This window comes from Ammospiza caudacuta, chromosome 11 (assembly GCF_027887145.1).
Source record: "Ammospiza caudacuta isolate bAmmCau1 chromosome 11, bAmmCau1.pri, whole genome shotgun sequence".
NCBI classification, from domain to species: Eukaryota; Metazoa; Chordata; class Aves; order Passeriformes; family Passerellidae; genus Ammospiza; species Ammospiza caudacuta.
The window spans coordinates 13,713,797-13,735,810 of NC_080603.1; the positions used below are offsets into that span (position 1 = coordinate 13,713,797).

General features: G+C 39.3%; 1 protein-coding gene across 1 annotated transcript in view; it reads right to left on the minus strand.

Annotated features, from left to right (window-relative positions):
• SLC9A9 (solute carrier family 9 member A9) overlaps positions 1–22,014 on the minus strand; it is a 174,276-nt gene that overhangs the window by 115,812 nt on the left and 36,450 nt on the right. The window contains exons 5-6 of the mRNA XM_058812182.1: positions 19,624–19,739; positions 10,445–10,550 (exon numbers count right to left, since the gene is read on the minus strand). Of these exons, the coding sequence (XP_058668165.1) occupies positions 10,445–10,550; positions 19,624–19,739 (222 nt within the window). The remainder of the gene's footprint in view (positions 1–10,444; positions 10,551–19,623; positions 19,740–22,014) is intronic.

Here is a 22,014-nt window from a genome sequence, read left to right on the forward strand (position 1 = left end):
TAAATACTTTCCCCAGACAGGAAGTTCTATGAGGCTTAAACACAGCTATTAATAAGAGGAAAATTATTCTGCCTAGCTTCATTACCCTCATAATTACTAGAATGTAGGAGTCTTGCCTCAGAAACTTTTGCATTCACTTCACTCTAACAATGCTCAGGGAAAACACTCTCCAAGCTATGGACTAAGTCCTGCTAATGCTAGAAATAAAATGTAAAACTGTGAACATCCTATAATGAGAGTTTAGAAATACCTTTCACCTTACTCTCTTGGAATAAAAACACTGTAATAAAGAAGATGTACATTGTTAAATGGTTCAGGAGGCTGATATATTTCTTCAGGAATATTTTCATCTAGCTGTAACTTTTTCCCAGTGTGTCTGAGGCAGGAACAGCAGCCTGCTAGGCACTCCATTTTTCTCATTTCTCTCATTATTGCTTCTGGCTGTGCTTGCTACATATCAGCTGAACAATGTGGAAAGAAAAACAGGTTGATTTCTTTTAAGTAAAAATAAAGTAAACTTTCAGCGAATGGGGATACAAAATTAAAATGCTTTAAAGTCTAAAACTATATTACTTTTGTGAGATTTTGCAATGGAGAAATTACTAAGGGAAAAATGTGAATATCAGTTTATTCAATGTATTGTTGGGATACTACTTTGTTCAAAGTTTTAATAATATTTAAACCTTCCTTTTCAAAATCCAAATTCTAGCATCACTATGTCTCCCCAGAAACATGCTGAAATTTCATTAGAAATCCAAATAACACATCCAAATACACACATGCACATTACTTTCAGAATATGTAGATCATTATAATTAGCAATTAGTTAGGGAACATCAACGTTCCAAATGCATTAAGAGCAAACTGACAAAAAGAGTGGATGTCTTTCTTTGGTATCATGGCCTTCACAGGGAATGTTCCCAAGTCCCGTTGCCCTGAACACGGCAGAACTGAACCAGCTCTGTCACACGGAGCTCTCTCAGGGCCACTTGCACAACTGCTGCCCTGAGTGTTTTCTGTCTCTGTCACAGCTTGTGACTTTGCCAAAATGTCACCATTGAGACTACATTGCCACGTTGTATTTGAAATTGCCATGAAGAGTTTTTTCTCTCTCTTTTTTTTTCCCCTCTTTAAATTGGCATTCTGCAGAGCCATTATAGAGAGACTACCTCTGTGCTTATCTTGGACAGAAACCTTACAACCACATAATTACACAGCTTTCTCACTGAACCACTTTGAAATTCAGACTTGAATTTCATTTCCAAGGGGAGGAAAGAGGAAATTATCCATCTGTTTCCTACATAGCTTTCACCCTTGTGAAAATGTGACAAAATTATGCAAATTTTTAAAGGTTTCCAAAATGTTTAGTTGACAAATCTCAGTGGAGATCTGATAAACTTCATCAACTAAAAATCTACCAAGATCTCATTTTTTTAGGCATGTACCATCTAAAACCTAAATATGTGACTTTTCCCTCTGCAGCTGCTGATCCCCAGACTCAACCAGCTGCTGTCCCCAGTGCTGTGACTGTCACATCACCCCTCCTGTCCTCATTACCTCCTCTGTTTGTCACAACATAATAAGAAGGATAGTGAAGAGGTGCTTGCACCAGGAATGAAGGCAGGGTCTCTCTTGACTTTAGGGTATGAAGGAGGTTGGGGTTTACAGTCCTAGATTATCTTTAGAAATACTTTCTTTTTATCTCAAGTGGGAGACCTAGGGACTGGAGAGTGCCAGGGAAGTGGTAGAGCTGGTCATGCAGCTCAGGGCAAAGGGTAGAGTGAGATGGAGATGCTGGCCATTGTCTTCTGGAAGGACAAGGGAGAGAAAGACTGAGACCAACAGAAAAGCAAGTAGAAACAAGGAGAGAGTGCAGTTTTGTTACCATTGGAATAAATCCCAAGAATAGAAATTTGCTGAGTCTCATCATTGAAGCAGCTGTGAAGTGCAGTAACTGGAGGTTTGCAGTCACTCCTGCTGTGCCTGGCACTGAAGGAGGCAGCTGATGCTGCTGTTATCAATTATTCTCTTTGCTCATGTGACAGAAGTATATCCTGAAACCATTAAAGTTCCTACTCCAAAAGGTGAAACATGCACACTGAAATGATGTCTTGGGTATGGAGAGAGAGGGGTTTCTATGTATGAAAAAATGAACTAAAATAACATTTAATTAAAATTTTTACAAAAGGTACCTCTCCTTTGTAAGATATGAAAATTTTTGGGCATTATGTAACTAGTGAGTGTCTGATAAGGTTTGCATTATTTTTATGTGCTTTATGGACAGTTCCTCATGCATATATATATAAATATGCACATGCAACAGAATTTCATGAAGACTTGTGTCAGTTCTAACAGCCTCAATAGTTCAAGGATTTGAGCCTTAAAAGATCAAGGCTTGCAGGAGGAAGCAGTTTACCAGATATTGTTGGTAAAAAAAAAATATGCTTAGAGCAGGTCAGAATGATGAAATTCAAATTGAACTGTAGCACAGTGGTTCTGGAATGGTTCACAGAGGGATCACAAGAGACATCAGTCTTTCCTAGTGTTCCTGGGTAGCCACTGGAAATAGTCCATTCTCCCACAGTAGGAATGGGTTCTTTGTTCATGTAATCATAACCTGATATCCAAGGAATAACAGCATTTTTATGGAGTATCCTGTTGTGACAAACTCTCTGTCTCGCTGAGATAGCTGTGCTCTCCAGGACTGTATTTCTGGGAAGGATTTGGGCATGAATAGGAATTGGTGGCTACCTTGCAAATGAAATGGCAGAAAGGACTCCCACACCTTTCTGACACACACTCCTCCTCTATCTGCCAGGAGACAAGATATGTATGTTAATTTATTGCAAGAGCCAGACAGACTCTTACATACAGTATTTCATCCAGAGAGGATGAAATCAGCTTTCTTTTGGAACACCTCAAGGGAAATAATATCCATACTATAATTTTAAAATAAAAGGGGTTGTCTCTGTAAGTAGAATTAGACTCTATGAGTTGTCTCTGTAAATAGAATGAGACTTTGTACGTAATTATCTTGCTCTCAGGAAAAATCTGTCTTATTCCCTAGAAAAAGGTTATTTGGACAAGAAAAACCATCTGAAGAGCTCAAAAGCCAGGCTGACTGATACCATGATGCACTCCAGTTCTGAAGAGCTCCCAACAGAAATCTTTGAAATGAAGAAGCTTTGATGCCAGTTTGGTCATTTGCAGGGAAAGTGAAGCTAAATAAGTGCCACTTAGGTGTGATTTGCAAGGACTGCAAGCAGCACTCTTAATTCTGAACTTAAAACTTATCTGTCTGTTTGTGTACAAGTGGATGGAGATACCTGCAGCTCCTCTGGTTTGATTGGGTCTGACAAGTACAGACATTCCCAGCTGCTTTGAGCTAAGCTCCATCTTCATACACCCCTCAGGGCAATCTCCATAACGTTGCTCACTGAAATCTACTCTCGCTTCGCAGTCTGCAACTGAGGGCTGCCTGTTCAAACTGCACAGCCAAAGCAGTGCCAATTAGAGAACTGGGGTGGGCTGGCCCTGCCTGGGTGACAGGTGCCCACCCGGCCACTCCATCGCTCCCTCCTCTGCAGGATAGGGTGGGAGGAAGAAAATAAGATGGAAAAAAGCTCAGGAGTGAAGATAAAGGCACATTAACAAAGCAAAAGCTGTGTGTGAAAGCAAAGGAAAGCAAAAGTTCTATTCTCTGCTTCCCATTGGTGAGTGATGCCACGTGTGTGGAGCAGTTGCTCTGGAATATGAATGCAGTAACATTTATCTGCCCCTTCCTCCTTTCTTTTAGCTTTTATTGCTGAGCACATCATATGGTACAGAATATCCCTTTGTGTCCTCCCTGTGTCCTCTCCCAAGTGTCTGCCCTCTGGGATGCTGGGGAGACAGAGCTGCTGCTGGGCCAGCCCTGCTCAGCTGCACCAACACACTGCTGGGCTCTCAGCAGGGCAAAGCACAGCCCTGTGAGGGCTGCTGGGGAAATGAGCTCCAGCTCACACACACCCAGCAGCACAGAGGGTATGGCCTTTAGCATATATCAACTAGATCCTAAGTAAAATTTTAATATGGCACTAATATAGGAAAAAGTGATATGAAATACTGAAATGTGAAAAAAATTGAGGAGTAAGAACTACTTCCTGAAAATATTCTCTTCTGAGTGTCCATTTTCATACTGAAATTTTTGCTTTAAGAAGCATTACAGAAATTCAACAGCATTTTTTTCCTCTGGTTTAAGTATAACACTGGTCTGTACAGTAAAGCTCATGGAGGAAAAAAGAAAGGAAGTTTTTTTAAGCAGAGATATAAACATTTTATGTGGGATTTCCTCTATTCTGGGAAAGAAGCTCTTTTAAAGTTCCTGCTAATAGCAAGTTTGGTTAGCTTCCCAGTGCTCACATCTCCTGTTCCAGATGGTCAGTGACGTGAAACTCTAATTATCATCAACAAAATAAGCTGGGACTAAACCCTTCCTCAAAGGTAAAAAGAGCAGATGGACAACCAAAATTTCATTATTAGAGAAATAATAGAGGAAAGGACTCCTCATTTACCTTTAAAAATCACTCAGTAACGTGATGCACAATTAACTCCTTGCTCTATTAATATATAAATTACTCTGTTATTTGACTGTATGAATGGCTGCTTGTTATATAAAACGTTCCAACAATATTTGGAATAGCAGCCAAATCCATCTTGTCTAAGGGAACCAGTAAATGAAATGATTGGGCTGAGCTTCCATCCAGCATTTTGTTTGCTTTCAGGTTTTCAGGGGATTCTATTTTATTCTCCTCCACAATGTTACAGACATCTCTCCTCAGGAACATTGGTGGGAATAAAATCACAAATAGCATTTATCTGGAATGAGGCAAGGCCTGTATCCAGAGATAGAGTTAGTCATTGGTCCAGAATTGTGTCTCCCAGACACTGAAATCCCTAAATATTTGTCAAGGATTCCAAGCCATGCAGGTCAGGACCATGGAGCACTCTCCCTGTCTGTTGGGTTCCAGTGCTGGTCTCACTTCGAGCTGGGATTTCTGAGTCAGGCTTTGCAAAGGCAGCCCCTCATCTAAACCTGCCCCTGCTCAAACTGAGCTCATAAAGGCCTCAGAACCCCCAGGGCTGCTCAACCAGACAGCTACAAAGAGAGGGTCTGGGAGCACCCTCTGTATTTCTGGCAGAATCTCATTCCTTTTCTGAATTCAGGTTCACTGCCTGATTGCAACATACCACTCTTTAGAATTAGCTGTCCTAATTCCTATTCTGTTGCCAGTTTCCTAAGTTCAGGAGTAGATTTTGATGTACTACTTAAGGATTTCAATATAGATATTCATAACAAAACAATATAAAACTGAAAAATTGCATCAGAGAAAGATAATCAGATGTTACTCTGCATCTTTATGAGTAAACAAGCTTTTCTTTTCTCTAAAGAGTTCTAGCTACAGGTTTATGTATCACTGTCATGATCTGTAGTTACACAATGAGCCTTATCTCTCTTTCTTGCTTCTTTTTCCTAGCCATGCCTTCACAATGTCCATTTGTTGCTTTCACCAGCTCATTTTCTAACATCTTCATTTCACTATCTCTTCTCACTTTAGAAATCTATTTTCTTTAAACAGGAAAATTTTGCATGTGTTGATACTTTTTACCTGTCACCTGTCTGATGGCACAGGTACTTTTATTTCCCTCTTTCCTTCCTGTAAAGGTTCTGTGCGCACTTTGTTCATTAGTTGGCAAGGAGTGAGGCTTTTATCCTTTTGAAAAAGAATTCCTAGGCTGAAGAGTTCTATGTGTAGGTACACTAAAGCTATTAGCTGTGGGTACAGAAGGGCCCACTTGTGGATAGAAGTGTTTTTTTACACTGTTTCTCTGTACTGATATGTCTAGGATGTGTGAATAACATCTTAGCACTCAGGTACATGTTGAGAATAAATAGAACTTAAATTTAGTTTCATTTTCACTGCAGTTGCTGAGATAGTATTGTAAGAGACACTAAGGAATTGCATGAATACATACAGGGTTTAAAAAATGGCTAAAAATATAAGGGCCATAGAGAAACCAGATCCTTTTTCTTCTCTTATGTGATGACTCAATACTATTTGTCATTTGCTGATAGTGCCTAACAAATCTCAGCGTGAGGAAGGGGATTCAGGCTGACAGAATTCCCTGTGTTCTTACATTCAACAAACTTACCTACAGGTGGGGAGGAAGCTGAAACAAAGGGTTAGCTAAGAGAAAAGGCCTTGTTTCTTAATTGATACACTTGAAACAAAAGATTTTGACACAGTACATATCGAAACCCACAACATTGCTTTCAAAGGACACTTTCTGAATATAACTGCAGTTTGTGGGAAAATATGATGTGAGAACATTCAGATGTCTTTCCTCTGTAAAATTTGTTATTCAATATGCTCAGGAATCAAAGTGTGGCAAAAACTATACAGAATAATGCTTCAAAAGTGGAAGGGCAAAGGATCCAAATTAGAGACAGTCCACGACAAAAGAAAAAAAGAAAAATATAATCATAAAGGGAGCTTCACATCTACTGAGATATACATCAAGCAGACACCCATCATAACTTTCAAAGACAATATTATTCTTGCAACTCCCAGCTCTCAACTTAATTATTCAGCAGAATTTACAATATCTCTTATTTTCCTTTGCAGAACAGCTGATTTTAATATATAATACTCAAGGAACAACAATTACAAATTGTGTAAAGTAGGGAAGTAACACTTGCAGATAACAGACAGTTACATCAGTTGGGCCAATGACCACATGAAATACAGACTGAATTCTTGTGACTGCATTTGATGTTTGTCCAATGTCTCTTTCTCAGTTTCTGATTACACTGCTCTCTTGTGTATGCTACATTCAAGTTCAGTGACATAATAACAGAATTAAACCCATTGAAATAATAACAACAATACAGGTAAACAAGTACTTAGAACTGGAAAGGTTTAAAGATTCTTATTAATTTTCTATTTGTGGTCCATTATATCACAGAAAATGTCTTAACTGCACTAAAATTAGCAATACAATGTCTGTGCCTACCAGTGTGTCAGAACCCAGAGTGTGTCAGAAGGAATTCTCTTGTCTGCCTAAGAAAATTATAGGAATCACTGACTGGGAAAAGACAGCCTTAGAGGGTGCTCAGCCCAAACTGAGCTGAACTCCAGCCTCTGAGTTATTTCCCCTGGAAATTGATACTGTTTTTCAATCAACTTTCAATAAATCAGTTACCTTTGCCATGTTATTTCAGAAAGCCTTATATAAGCTTCCGCCAAGAAAGAAGGGTTTGGGCATGACATTAACTTGTATAAGCTTTGTCTAGACTAGAACGAAAGTACTTTTTGAGTGAACATGTACAATGACCTGAGTTGGTATATGTTTATCCTGGAAATATTTCAGAGGAACCACAAAACTACTTTTATCAGGATTTTCCTCAGTCAGTATTCTGGAAAACAAAGTATGTAGGAAATATTTGTGGCCTAATTAGTCATATGGGTTTTTCTGGGTAAAAGCAGACATGTTTAATAATCTAATAAGTACTGTCTTGTAAGGGTCTGCTGTCAGTTTTCTTAAATACTTGGAATTCTTGATGTTTATTTTCTGTGAGAATTCTCACAAGTTTTTATTAAAAGGAGAATTTTATCCTAATAACAAAAAGTTGTTAGAAACTCTGGAAGTGATTTTGATATGAGGAAATCCTTGTTGCATCTCCCATGCCCTTGTTTAGAGAGGCCCTTGTGTGTGTGAGCTCTCCCAGATGCAGAACAGCTTGTCAGCCTTCCTGCAGCCACTGCTGTCAATTCGAGTCACAGTGATCCCTCCTGCACGGATTATCTTAAAATAGCACACTATAAATGAAACCTGCAGTTAGCACAAACACCCAGGTGTTTGGTGGGGCGGGATGGCCTCAGGAGAACTGGTGTCCCTGGTTGAGATTTTCACTGTGTGCACACACTCTTGCAGCAGCACAGCTCCTGTGACTTGCTAAATCCCTAGAAAAATGCAGGGGTGGCTGCTCCTGCTGCTGTCCTTCTTAAACTAAATGATAAACAGGACAAGAAAAATAGAGACTGGAGGGAGAAGCTGAAAGAAAGGAGAGAGATCAATCTAAGCCCTTGTTGGCAGACAGCCATGCTGCCTTCACCTTGCCAAATGGCCACCTCCTGCCATAAGGGCCTCCTCTCTTTTCTCTTCCTGCCTCTCCTGCAGCGAGTCACTCCTGCAGATATTATCTTACTTATTCTGTTAGATAATGAAAAACAATGTGTATTTTCATATTCTATTTTTCTGGTTATCATTATAGAGTGTACTAAATTACTTACTCTTGCTTTTCCAGATTTGTAAACATTATTCTCACACCTTTTTAAATAGACATCTATTGCTGTAATTATGAACATGTTGTGTTTGCCCACAAGAATGGTATGGGTTACAGGAGAAAAAATAGCTGTTCTTTTGCAGTGGCAGAAAAACAATTTTCTTCATTTAAACTCTGGTTGGTTTAGTCGGGTTTTAATGACCTGAAGCTAGCAATATTAACAGTATATCTTTACTTAAAATGCTACAGGAAGATTATATTGGGTTGCAGAAGTATTGTATTTGTGCAGAATCTGATTATTTAAGCCAGAGAGTAATGAAATGTGAAACTGATGATGCCATGTATTCTCTTCAGTCTCTGCAAATTACTTTAGAAATCAAAGAATTGGTCACAGTGAATATATTAAAAAATCACAACAATCACAAAAAAATTTTCCAGCAACAAGAGATTCTATACTAAAGATTTGTAATCACCCATGTAACAGCAAAGAAAACATGAGGAGTAGATAGGCTGAGGTGCATAACCTAGCCTTGAGTACTGGGAAGAGCAGAGCTTAGAAATTCATGAATCATGTACTGGAATACTGATGGAACTGGAATCTGATGGGACTTTTCCTTTTAGATTTGCTCTGCAGTTGAGTTGCTCCTTTGGGAGATCTGTGTGCTTTGGCATCAGGGTGACAGAAAACTAGAGAGATTTCAAACACTCTGGGTTCCTTGAGCTGCTTGGAGCCCCACTGTTCCTCTGTGGGAACCTTGCACTAACAGAGGAGGAGCCTCAATGAGCTGAAAATGTCTTGGCTGTTATTAAACCACGCCAAGGGAGGGAGATAAAAATCTCAGACATTGCCACCTACACACCTCTTCCCAATTCTAATAGCTGCTTCAGTGCTGTTCGGTGGCTCTCTCACCGAGTTGTCTGGTGTTTGCTTACTTTTCCTTTTGTGCATTTTATTATCTGGGGTACCAGAGCTCTCCAGGTGACACATTCCAGCCCCAGGCCCGGGATGTGACAGCCATGCTGTATCTAACCCTGGGCTGTATCTAACCCTGGGCTGCTGTGCTCAGACACTCAGCAGCACCTGAAAACATTGCTCTTGCTCTGGAAACTCTGGGAGGAGTTCAGTGTAGGTGAAGGTTACTAGACTGATAATTGGAGAGTGATAAACTAAATAGGAATGCTAGTTCTTTTTTGTACTGTGAAACAAGTTTGAGTCTTTTTGCAGCAATTATTATCAGTTGAAACTTCATGGGGTTTCAGAAAAAATATTAAGCTCATCTTTTAACTACTGTAAACACTGTAACTCTGAGGGATAGGATAAATCCTTGTTCAAGGAACCATGTTTTAAGGAGAAAGTTGGCACTGAATTGAGGCTTACTGTGAAGCACCTTCAAACATCGTGGAGAAGTGAATTTGACTTTGCAGTTCTGTTACTTTTAAGATTATCTGAGAGGATTATTTGTATTTCTGGCAAAACTTTGGGAAGCATATAATGCATGTAGAGTGGAGTAAACTTGAGATCCCATTAATCATGTACTTAGCATCTATATTTTTAGGACAGCACATACTTGTGTGATTTTGGACCATCATTTGTGATCTGTTTGAGGATTCCTGAGAATAAAAAAGCTATATATAAATTTAAGATAATATTATCAGCTGAAGCTCTGCCAGCTTCCACAGACAGATGTCGATAAACAGATACTATGTACCACTTTGTGGTTTTAATATTGGGAAATAATAATTGCAAAAAATAAAAAGAACCTGTCTTGAATTTTATAGTTGCTCTATGTCCTAAATGTTCATTTAGCATTTTTTTTCCAAGATACCTTGTTTAGATGAGGAAAGAAATGGTAATAAATTAAGTTCACATTTTACAGAATGTACTGCTTTCTGGATTAAAGAACATGAACTAAAATGGCATTCTGGATATGCAGTTGCTATGAGCAGTATTGGAATTCTAGTGTTAACAAACCAAGAAAAATTCTAAAACTACATCTCTGTAACAAAACCTTCAAATGATATAGCTGTACTTGAACAAACCATATCAGTGAGAATGGCACCAGTGAGAAAAGCTTTAATGATCTCCCCAGGTAAAGCATGGAGGCGGGTGTAACTTACTGTGTCAGCACGATAGCCACAGCATCATTTAGGACACTCTCTCCAAACAGGAGTGTGTACAAATCTGTATCCACATTCAGCTCATGGAAAATAGCAAGGACTGTCACTGCATGGAAAGAAAGCAAAGTGAGTTGGAATTTTCATGTTCCTCTGGCAGTTCAAGAAATAAAGCAATGTTAGAATGCAGGTTTGGGAAGCCCAGTCCTATATATTGCCTAAGAGCAATTGCCTAAGTGGATAACAATGAGTTAAGAAGGATCAACTGGAAAATATGAGATCCTTAAATTAATTATGTCTATGAGTTTTGCTGCTGCAGCTGAGTTAGGAAGAAGCTTTCCCTCTCACACAGAGAATCCTACAGAAATGAAAATGTCACAGCATGGTCACTGTGCATGAAGCACTGCGATCTTGTGACCACAGAGGAATAAGGGTGCTGAAAAGAGTTGGGTTTGCTGTGGATTTTGTGTGTGATGAGTAGGGGTCTACCTGTTTTAAGAAGGATATAATAACAATTACCCATCTGTTACACGTGTCCACTAAGGGATGTGCAGCATGCCCACCCTGTCCTGCCCCACGCTCAGCAAGGATGTGGCTCATGGTACCCAGGAAGCCTCTGACCCAGACCAGGATATTTGACACCTACAACGCATTCTAAGGTTCCTTCAGCATACCAGTAGTTTAAGTTCCTTCGTTCTCCCTGACTTATACCCTATATTTGATTTTCAGTTCACCAGTGCAATAGAAAAAATACAGTGTGGTGAATTTAAATTGAAGGTGAGCAAATTATTTAGACACACATCACCAGGAGTATTAGTATTTGGTTCCTATTCAGGTAATTAAATCCTGTAGATATTACCTTAGGTCTTCTCTGTTTTTCCCTCCTCCCTGCAGACAGGGGATCACAGTCCTTCCTATGGTCTATTTTGCATTTCAAAAACTCCAGCTGAAGAAGGCGGTGTTCTTGGTATGTCTTATTTGAATTCTTATTATCTTCTCTTTGCATAGACAAAGCAGAACTTTCTAATTTCAAACAGAATTTAATGTAAAGACTCCCAATTACTTGTCTGGTTAAAAGTCACATGGTAACTCAGTGCTTCACTGGTGCTCATTCTAGTACATAATTGTGCAATTGACTCAGTCCTTATAGCCCAGGAATCCTAAAGATTAGGAGTGCCTCTGGGATGCCATGTTCACATCTGACATTTTAGAAATAAAAACAATATACTTTTACATTCACATGACTGCTGATAATTCATACAAGAGCATGACCAGCTGATTATGCTTTGTCTTAATGATATTTCTTGGAACTTTCAAAGCATTGCTGCGAAGGTGTTCTAAATGGCACTTAAGTATCTATGTAATCTCAAAATCAGTTTATAAACCCCAAATAAATTCTCAGTTCTCCTGTGAGATTTTATGTTAAAGTGATCTCTGTTGATGTGTTATCTCTGAAGAATTTTGGAAGTGTTATTCTACAGAAGACAATTTAGGAGAGGTGTGTAGCTGAACATTTGCTGATATAGCTATATTTAAATTAGCTAGTTATATTTAACCATCCTGGTAACCTTACCCATCTACTCCCACTGCAGTTATAATTTAAACTAGAAAAAGAGTTCTTTGCCCAGAATAGCTCAAAGGTGTAGGCAGAAGCTTTATTGACAAAAGATATTTTCTTGGTTCACCAACATCTATATTCAGGTTTTTGCCTGATTAGCAATGCTGACTTAATGTGCTAAATGTGGACTCAGTTTGGTCTCCTGCTCTCTAATGTCATTGGCATAAAAACAGACTTGTTTTCTAAAACTATTTGCCACTTTCAGCTTTTGCTTATTAGCTAATTAGTTTGGGCTCTTGTTAATAGTCTCTGTGATACTGATAGAAGGCAAAGAAAACAGCAATCAAAGTCAGTGTACTGCTGGGGTGTGTGTGGAGCAGGCCAAGGCAATTAGACGGATGCGTACACATTCCTCTCCTTCCTCCTGCCTCCTAAATAAACAACTTTCTCTTCTTGTTTCTCTTCCAACTCTACCCCCAAAATGTTACTTTAATATTTTCAAATGAAAGCAAAATAATAAATCAAGCAACACAGTAACGCATCAGTTGCCTCTTCTGGGAGAAACTCCCCAGTTCACCCAGTTCTCAGAAAATATCTTCCATTTCAAATGTTTTCCCATTTCCAGGGGAGGTTATTGGATTTTCTTTACCTGTCCCTGACTGAAGGGTCCTGGTCTCTGCTCTGTCCCTCTCTTGTCTGGCCCAAGGCAGAGCAAACTTCAGCCCCACCTCTGCTGACAGACATTTGTCTGATTTGTTTTCAAAGAACTGAAATGATGCTGGTTGCATGAAACTCAAGGGAGTCTAACTTGCTCTTCAGTATTCATATCATTTATAAATGCAATTATTCCTGAATCATGTCTAACCCAAATCTCCCCTCCTGCTTTTCAAGTCTGCAATTTCCATTCCTAGCCTAATGAGAGACAAAAATTTGTCATATTTATTCTGATTTTCTTTCAGCAGAATTTGTCTATTCAAAGACTCATTTCAGACGTCTCCTCCCTAAATGACTCACTTCATTCAATCTCCTCCTTTAGTAATGTTTTCTTGCCCTCTAATCAGCTCATATCTTCCCTGAAATACAGTGCCTAAAACCATGTCCCAGTAATGCAGTTGACACTCGCTGTCAAGAAATAAAAGGAGAAAATGCTGTAGAACACGTTAATAAATCCTGTTTTCCTTTTTTTTTTTGCTATGTATTGGTACTCATGACTCATTTTCATAGGTTGTAAACTTGAAATTGTTTTCAGAAGTGAATGCTCACTTCTGTCTATGCTGTCTATGAAGATGCTTTTTTTTCAAGTAGCGTTTATCCTTGTCTATTTTAAATCATTACAGCAATCATACTGAATTCTAACCATGCCTTTCAAAGTGTTTGCAATCTCCTTTCAGCAGAATATTGTACCATAAAGAAACACCCTCCGTTGCATTAGCCAACTCATTAATGAAAATTAGAAATAGTGTCTGCACAAGAACAGGATCTTTAGGTCTGCAGGATCCTTAGCACATCCACCCTTTTAAGAGCTCCAGGACACATTTTCACCTTGTTTTGACCACCACTGTCTGGGCACTTCCCCATAACCACATTTGCCTTCATTTATTATGAGAATCTCTGGGCATGGGTCAGAATGGCCACATCAAAGGGGATGTGCTGCTCTGCTATGGAAGAAAGTTAATTTAAGTTACCTCTGGACAGAATAATGCTCTAGGAATAGTCATCATGTCCAAGGAAGTCACATCATGTTTTGTCAAACAGATGACTTTAAAACTCAAGGGAAATAATTTAAAAATAATCCTACACTACAGTAACATGTCCAGTCTGTGAGAACTTTGATATCTAAGTCAAGTTTGTAGATGTTGCACTGCAGTCAGCTTGGCCCCTGGCTTTCTGAAGGCACTGCAGAGCAGCAGTGAGTAGGGCTTGGTTTTTGTGTGGTAACTACTTAAAGACTCATACAATTCATTAGATACAACATGTATTACAAGGATACCAACTACTTTTCATTAAAGTACTCAGCATCTCTTGTTTCAGTGTAAGCAAATGAGGACAGAAAAAGAGGTGGGTAAAGAAGTGGCTGGAAGGTCAGGTCATTGGGGGAGCACCAACACCTTTTGTGGCAGTGGAAAACCGACACCAACAGAAATAACGTGTGCCAGAGCTGCTGACTCAGAAGGGGTTGTGAACTTCAGTTAAAATTCAGTGATGGGAAGCAGGAAATAGTGAGGCATCTAAGATTTTCACAGATTTTATTTATGCCAACAAAAGTCTGATTCACTTCTTCCCTGACTTCATGGGCTGAGGTAACATCTGTCACATGCTAAGCCCAAGATGATTTCAGTTGTACCCAAGTCATAAGAAGTGTTTGTGGAGCTGCTTTGTGAAAGGTGTCTTTGGACAAATGTAGAAACAAACTGGCTTGTTAGAGACGCCTGTAAAAAGTATCTATAACTGAAATATCACCGAATGACAACAATCCCTATGCTAACTGTATGCAGTGTTACTTTGCTGTTACTTTTAAAAGAATAGGGAAACAAAAAATAAATTACAGCATTATATAAAGTACTGGTATTATTGTACCTCAGTCTTCTGACTAGAGCTATTAATGTCTTTCATAGCTCATGGGCCTAAATTCTTTTAGGAGTGCAGTATCAAATGAGAAGAAAATAAGATTAGAGAAATCTAACTTTTATTTCCTATTGACTTTGTCTAAAAATAAAGTTTCCAATTTGAATTATAGACTCCTTTCCCTATTAGTAAGTCACAGCCCTCACAGATTAGTTCAGTGGTGAAAAAGATGAAAGAGGACATATATTTTAATTTAAAACACATTTATAAACCATCTTACATAGTGTTTGAAATGCATTACCTTGTTGTATTTATACGTTATGCTTCTTAATGCAAAATCCTTCGATTTTATGAGAAACAGAAACTGCTCTTTCTGATAAATATCCAATTTTATCAATAACAAGAGCAGTGCAACCCACAGCTCCAGTTCAGCTGTAACCATAGTAACTTCAAAAAGGGAAGAGCCTTGTGATTGTCAATGTGACTAAAGGTAAGGGAGTTCATATAGTTCAGAAATAGCTGTGCTTCAGCAAACCCTCTGAAGGTAAATCAGTTTTCTATACTTGAAACGTCAAAAATTCGAAAAGAAAAGAAAAGAAAGGGCTAAAGGTATGTCTTTGGATGGGAAGGTGGTTGCCCAGAAGGTGTTACTAGCAGCAGCCCTGGAGGCTGCCCAGAGTTGTGCTGTTTGTGTATTTTTGGTGGCTGGGGCAGAGGTCCTGTCCTACCCCACTGTGCCAGGTCTTGTGCTGTTTATTGTCCCATTAGAGCCACAGGGACAGCTGGGCCACCAAGCCATGTGCCAGTGTCACTGTGCAGCTGGGCCACCAAGCCCTGTGGCAGTGCCACTGTGAGGTCTCTGATGGGCAGTGTCACTCTGAGCTCTCTGAGGGGCAGTGTCACTGAGGTCTCTGAGGGGCAGTGTCACTGAGCTCTCTGAGGGGCAGTGGCACTGAGCTCTCTGAGGGGCAGTGTCACTCTGAGCTCTCTGAGGGGCAGTGTCACTGAGCTCTCTGAGGGGCAGTGTCACTGTGAGCTCTCTGAGGGGCAGTGGCACTCTGAGCTCTCTGAGGGGCAGTGTCACTGAGCTCTCTGAGGGGCAGTGGCACTCTGAGCTCTCTGAGGGGCAGTGTCACTGAGCTCTCTGAGGGGCAGTGGCACTCTGAGCTCTCTGAGGGGCAGTGTCACTGAGGTCTCTGAGGGGCAGTGTCACTGAGCTCTCTGAGGGGCAGTGGCACTGTGAGGTCTCTGAGGGGCAGTGGCACTGTGAGCTCTCTGAGGGGCAGTGTCACTGTGAGCTCTCTGAGGGGCAGTGGCACTGAGCTCTCTGAGGGGCAGTGTCACTGAGCTCTCTGAGGGGCAGTGTCACTGAGCTCTCTGAGGGGCAGTGTCACTGTGAGCTCTCTGAGGGGCAGTGTCACTGAGCTCTCTGAGGGGCAGTGGCACTGTGAGCTCTCTGAGGGGCAGTGTCACTGTGAGCTCTCTGAGGGGCAGTGGCACTGAGCTCTCTGAGGGGCAGTGTCACTGAGCTCTCTGAGGGGCAGTGTCACTGTGAGCTCTCTGAGGGGCAGTGGCACTGAGCTCTCTGAGGGGCAGTGTCACTGAGCTCTCTGAGGGGCAGTGTCACTGAGGTCTCTGAGGGGCAGTGTCACTGTGAGCTCTCTGAGGGGCAGTGGCACTGAGCTCTCTGAGGGGCAGTGGCACTGTGAGCTCTCTGAGGGGCAGTGTCACTGAGCTCTCTGAGGGGCAGTGTCACTGAGGTCTCTGCGGGGCAGTGTCACTGTGAGCTCTCTGAGGGGCAGTGGCACTGTGAGCTCTCTGAGGGGCAGTGGCACTGAGCTCTCTGAGGGGCAGTGTCACTGAGGTCTCTGAGGGGCAGTGTCACTGTGAGCTCTCTGAGGGGCAGTGGCACTGAGCTCTCTGAGGGGCACCCAGAGCTGGGGCTCCCCAGTCCCTTCCCGAGCAGGGGCACCTGTGTGAGCACAGAGCACAGCCAGGAACTGCCCCGCCACCTCTGAAGGGAGCCCAAAACCACTCCCAGAGTCAGGGCACATCAGAAACCAAATCCCAGTGCTAACACAAGGCAACCCTTCCAACAGTGAAACAGGGAAATCTGTGCTGGTTTATGCAGATGAAACAATAAGACATGATTTCCTTGACAATGTGATGAATTATGCCAATTGATCAGAATAAAGAAACATGTAAATGCTGGTGTCATGTTTTAAATCAAGAATAATGAAGGAATAATTTCGGAATTTAGAAATTCTATTTCTTAAAATTTAACCTCTCACCTGAAGTCTTAAAATCAGAAACTTTCTCCACTGAAAATGATAAATTATTCGAAGGAGATGTTCTCTCTAAGATGAATTATTTGGTCAAGAGTGACCTTGTTTTGTCCCTGAAGTTTCTAACTGTCCTTTCTAGAGACATGAAAGTCTTTTGAGGCATCACAAAGTATTGTTGATATTTAAGGATCACAGGCTATAATGGAAAACACGGGCCCAAGTATATCCAGTCCTAAATTAATTTCTTAATCTTAGTTCAAGTGTTAGTTTTCTATAGAAGAGAACACACAGCACATAAGAGCAATTCTAAATTATTTTTATGCCAAAATACCTAGATTGAAAATCTTCAGATAAACTTCAGAACTAAAACCTGCAGAGTGCTGTGATATTATTTCCTTCTTAGAAATACTAGAAAATTTTACCTGGCATATGTTTGTTTACTACCTTGAGATTAAAAATCTTTGTTTAACATGTAAACACCTACCAGTCATCTTTATTATCACAAATAAGGAGCTCAATCAAACCAACTTCTGTCAAGTCAACAAATCCGTTTTAAGCATCTTTTGAGACTTAATTGCTTTCCATAGCCAAGGGAAATTAAGTCTCTTTTTGAAATTAGTTCATAATCCTACACAGTGAAGAATTAAATGAAAAATCATGTAGCAAATCTGACAGAAATTTATTATTTCATCTTAAAACCAATTAATTGTTGATAACACTAACAACATTTTGCTAAAATTTTCTTAAAAAAAACGCCAAATGAACCCTAGTTATCACAGATAAAGTCTTTACACTGATTATTTTATGCCCTAATATGTATCAGTTCACTAGGGAGCCATATTTGAACTGATTTTGGAATGCCAGTGAGCTCTTTACACACTTGAGATTATAATTCACTAGCAAATCCTAAACCATAATGAAATATTTTCAGCAGTGTCAACCATTTAATTAACGAAAAACAAAATTCTCTTAAGTCTTTGAGGGGTTGAAATTTATGGACAAGATTAGTGAACACATGAAACAACTTAGAATATTGTGAATTGATAGCAGAGGGAGCAAGACTGAACATTAAAAAAGTCTTGGATGTGCACAGACTATATAAGCAGGGAAGTAATTAGAAACAATATTAATCAATGACAGTTTGTCACAATAAAAATAGTTTTTCAACTACAGCTTTAGCTTTTTAAGCCAAAGGGAAAAGTAATCCTTGTAAGAGGAGCTTCTGTTTTGTTGATTTTTTTCCCTTTTGATTGTTCTAGATTAATCAGTGGTGATTTAATACTCTTATAATCAAAATCAGTGCATTTGTCTTATACATTACTCATCATAAGTCAACATTTGTGAAACTAAATACTCTTGGACTGGGAAATGGGAAAAGAAACTAAGCCAGCTGCAAAACCCTATTCATAGCACTATCAAGAAATAGACTTGGAAATTGTAAGGATGCTTTTATTCTATAAGCAGTTTATTTTCCTAGGTTTTCCTTGTGCTTCCAACTTCTGTGTTTTTCTCTTGCTCTGAGGATAGGCTTCAATCATGTGCTGAATCTTATTAATATGGCTGGGTGACTGAAGAAGTGGCAGCATATTGGATGTGTGGATTAATTTGAGAACAACAATTTCATGCAGCTTTTACAGTAACCTTGCAACAACGGGCTTTGTAGAAACAAACTGTTTTTATACTGTATTTTTAAGCTGTCAGAATGATAAATCACAAGCCCAAAATATTTTGTTAAATATTGAGACTTCATTTAAAGACTGGAAAAATGTGTAGAACAATATTGCTTTTTCGCATTTCTTTTAAAAGGCAGGAATTTGAAAACTTTATTCCTAAGTCTCTCAGAGAAGCTGCTCAAGGGTAGTTTTTAAACACTAATGCAGAATTTCACATACATCACAAAATGTTCTCTGTTCTGTCTCCTATAACAGGTCAGCTGAAAATTTTGCAAAAATCCATTGCACCCTTGCAGTTTTTGTATTTTGTCTTAGCAGATAACCTCGAAAAAATATCTGTTCACCTTCTCCTTTACTGTGTTCCCACAGCTGCAAATAGCAATACTTTTAATATCTGAGTACTCTTATTGACAGTTTCAACATAACAAAACCTGGACAGATCTATGAAAGCTAGGATAGCTTTGAGATTAGACTGTTTTAATTAGAAGGTAGGTCTTCTAGTCCTCCAGACATCCCTCCAAATCCTAATGATTCTGTAATTCTTTGATTCCAAAATTGACTGATTCTGCTTCCCAGCCTTTGCTATTTACTGTAACTTTGGGCTTTAAATCTCACATCTGCAAATTCAAGTCAATTTCTTGGTATCTGGTTTTTTGAGTTGTATTTATCCTGAACATTGATATCACATAAACAGTATTTCTATGGCCAAATTGGAATGCTCCATTCCCCATATCTTTAAAGGGGGTTAGGTCACACATGGATGGGAGGTTGTGATTATTATCTGTGAGGCTCCAGCAGTTCTCATATCAGCAAGCAACAGGTGGTGTCCTGAAGATCAGAGAACATTTTCCCAATCTTTTAAGTAACCTTAATTATAAAGTTTGTGATCTCAACCTAGGAAAACCAGCTACTAAAAACCCGCAAGGAATTTCAGGAGCTGACTTGGACTTTTATTGACTTATGATTATCAAAATACCAGGTATTTAACAGCTAAGGGAAGGAAAAAACCCCAAGAACAGAGACTTAAAACATTTCTATGGCATCTACAGTTCTTATTTACTCTTCTGACTTTTAAAAAAGTAATTTATTTGAAATGGTTACCTGGATCTGTGGCAGACATCAGCGATCCAAAAAATAAACAGTCAGTGAAGTGGAATTCCCATTGCTTTAACTGGCCAATGTGTACCATAGCCTTCACAAAGCCATACATTATCAACCTGTCAGGGCAAGGATAAGACTGGTATTCAGACAGAGAATGCAATATTTATGTTTAATTTAAAGTATTAAACAGGTTCTTATTCTCTTCAGCTTCTTTTCAATAAATGTATCACATGAATACGGAACATAAACTGGTATCATATAAAAATTCTATTTCCTGTTCAGCTGTCAAATATTGTACTGAAATGTCAGAGACAACTCCAAATCAAAGGTTTTCTGGGTAATTTTCATCTGCTGTTAGCAAAGAACAATGGTTTGGGCTGTTTATTTTTCAAAAGGGAAGATAAGGTAAGCTTAGGAAGACATTATTAAGATGAATTTGTCTAATGTAGAACATTCAAACAAAGGCAGTTGTACTATCAGCTCTGTGGCTTGCTCTGTATTTCCAAATGAATTTGTTATTCTATCAGCTTTTAAATGTTAGCAGCACTCAAAGTTCCACAAAAGGTCTCTAAGTGGGCATATTTAACAACTAACAGGGACAGTGAGCCAACAAAGTCACATTTCAAAATGCACTGCTACAGCCTCACTAGTTTGACAGGAAATGTTATCTCTGGTTTATGTAACTAGACAGTGCTCTCTGAGATGTGCATTCCAATTAGAATCTTGAAAAAACTTGGAAAAAAGAGATTCACTTGTTGTTAGAACCTGTTGCAGATTTTTACAGTTATTATTCATGTTCAGTCTAGTTAATAAGAAACCCCATTGCATTCAATGCCTGTTCCATAAACACACAGATTGACAATTGTGCTCTTCTAACTCCAGGCTCTAAACCAATCATTTAAACAAGTTCCATGCATGCTCATCCTGAGCTAGGCTTTGCCCTCAGCTTTCCTCCTAAGGAGCTCCTGAATTCTCATGAGCACTGACCTGAGGGACAGATAAAGCACAATTAACAAACAGCCCGAGAGTTAATTACAAATGGCTTTCAGATAATGCACCAAGCTCGCTGCGTTGCACAAGGAGAGAAGCAGAGAGGTCAGCACAGCCTTCCCCAGTGGCCCTGAGTATTTGTGTCTATATTTACAGAAGTTCTCTAGCAAACAGCTCACCAGCAATCACCCTACACCACTGTTAGCAGCTCTGGGTCTCCTTGATTGATGAGCTCACTTTCTCTCCCTTCCCAAGGAATAATGGCTCAAGACCTTGCAGTGAACTTAGTCTTCTTATCCCCAGAAAATTTTGTCAGCTCTAAGGAATGAGTCCTTCAAAACCTGACTGTGGTGCTGCTCTCCCAGTTTTCAACTGTATCCAAAGCCACAGTAATGGAAGTGAGCACAGCCAGGTCTTTTAGAAATAATTGTCTAAACCTACTTGCAGGTTAGACCAGAGATACTCTTCTCCCTCATTTAAAAATATTTTAAAAATAGTAAATAAAAGGAAGTTCTTACTATTTGGCAAATTTAGTACTGATAATTCTACATATTGAAAAGATGGATCCCAGTGGATACCTGAGCTCCCAATGGTAATGATATTACACATCATCCAGTAGTACCCAACAGCTGTTCTTGCTGGAAACACAAGAAGGAAAGCACACCCCAAAGACAGCAAGACATGAATCCCAAGGAAATGTTCTGCACTGATGGTACTACTGCTATTATAAAGTAGAATTGGGGTAAAAAAAAAAGTCTTATTGATTTTTAGAGCTGCTGTTATTTAATTTGACACATTTAGTATCATTTTAGCAAATTCACACCAAATTTCAGTAAATCAGATTGCTTATTAACCAAATATCCATTTAATATATGTTAAAAAATTTATGAAATTTATATTAGTGAGCTGTAAATAAATCAAAGCATCAGTGACTCTGAATTTCCTATGGAATGTTCCTGTCCCATGGGAACATGTTCCCACCCAGAGCTCACTGCTGACACAGAGCAGGCTATTGACACCAATAGAGCCAACATAAGAAGCTCTGAATCTGTTGAGTAGATAGCACTTCTATTTCCAATTCCTGTCTGTGAAATCATCTTTTTCACTAATAGAGAATGCTAAATTCTATTTTTCATTGTTTTAGAATTTCAGAACTGAGATCTTCAGGGCAGTGTAAAGGAAACAGAACTTGGGTGGCAAATCAGTGTAACTCCAATTTTCAATGTGGCTTTGAAAATCTTAATTTTAAAATAATACTGCAAAACAATTTTATACACTTTTTGAAAACATTTTTTTAAAAACCTGTATTACAAATACCTTGGTAAAATTTTTGCCTCTTAAAATGTGAGATCTGTGTTCTAAATGGTCCTTACCTGATAATTTTATAGAGTAAGAGCCTGG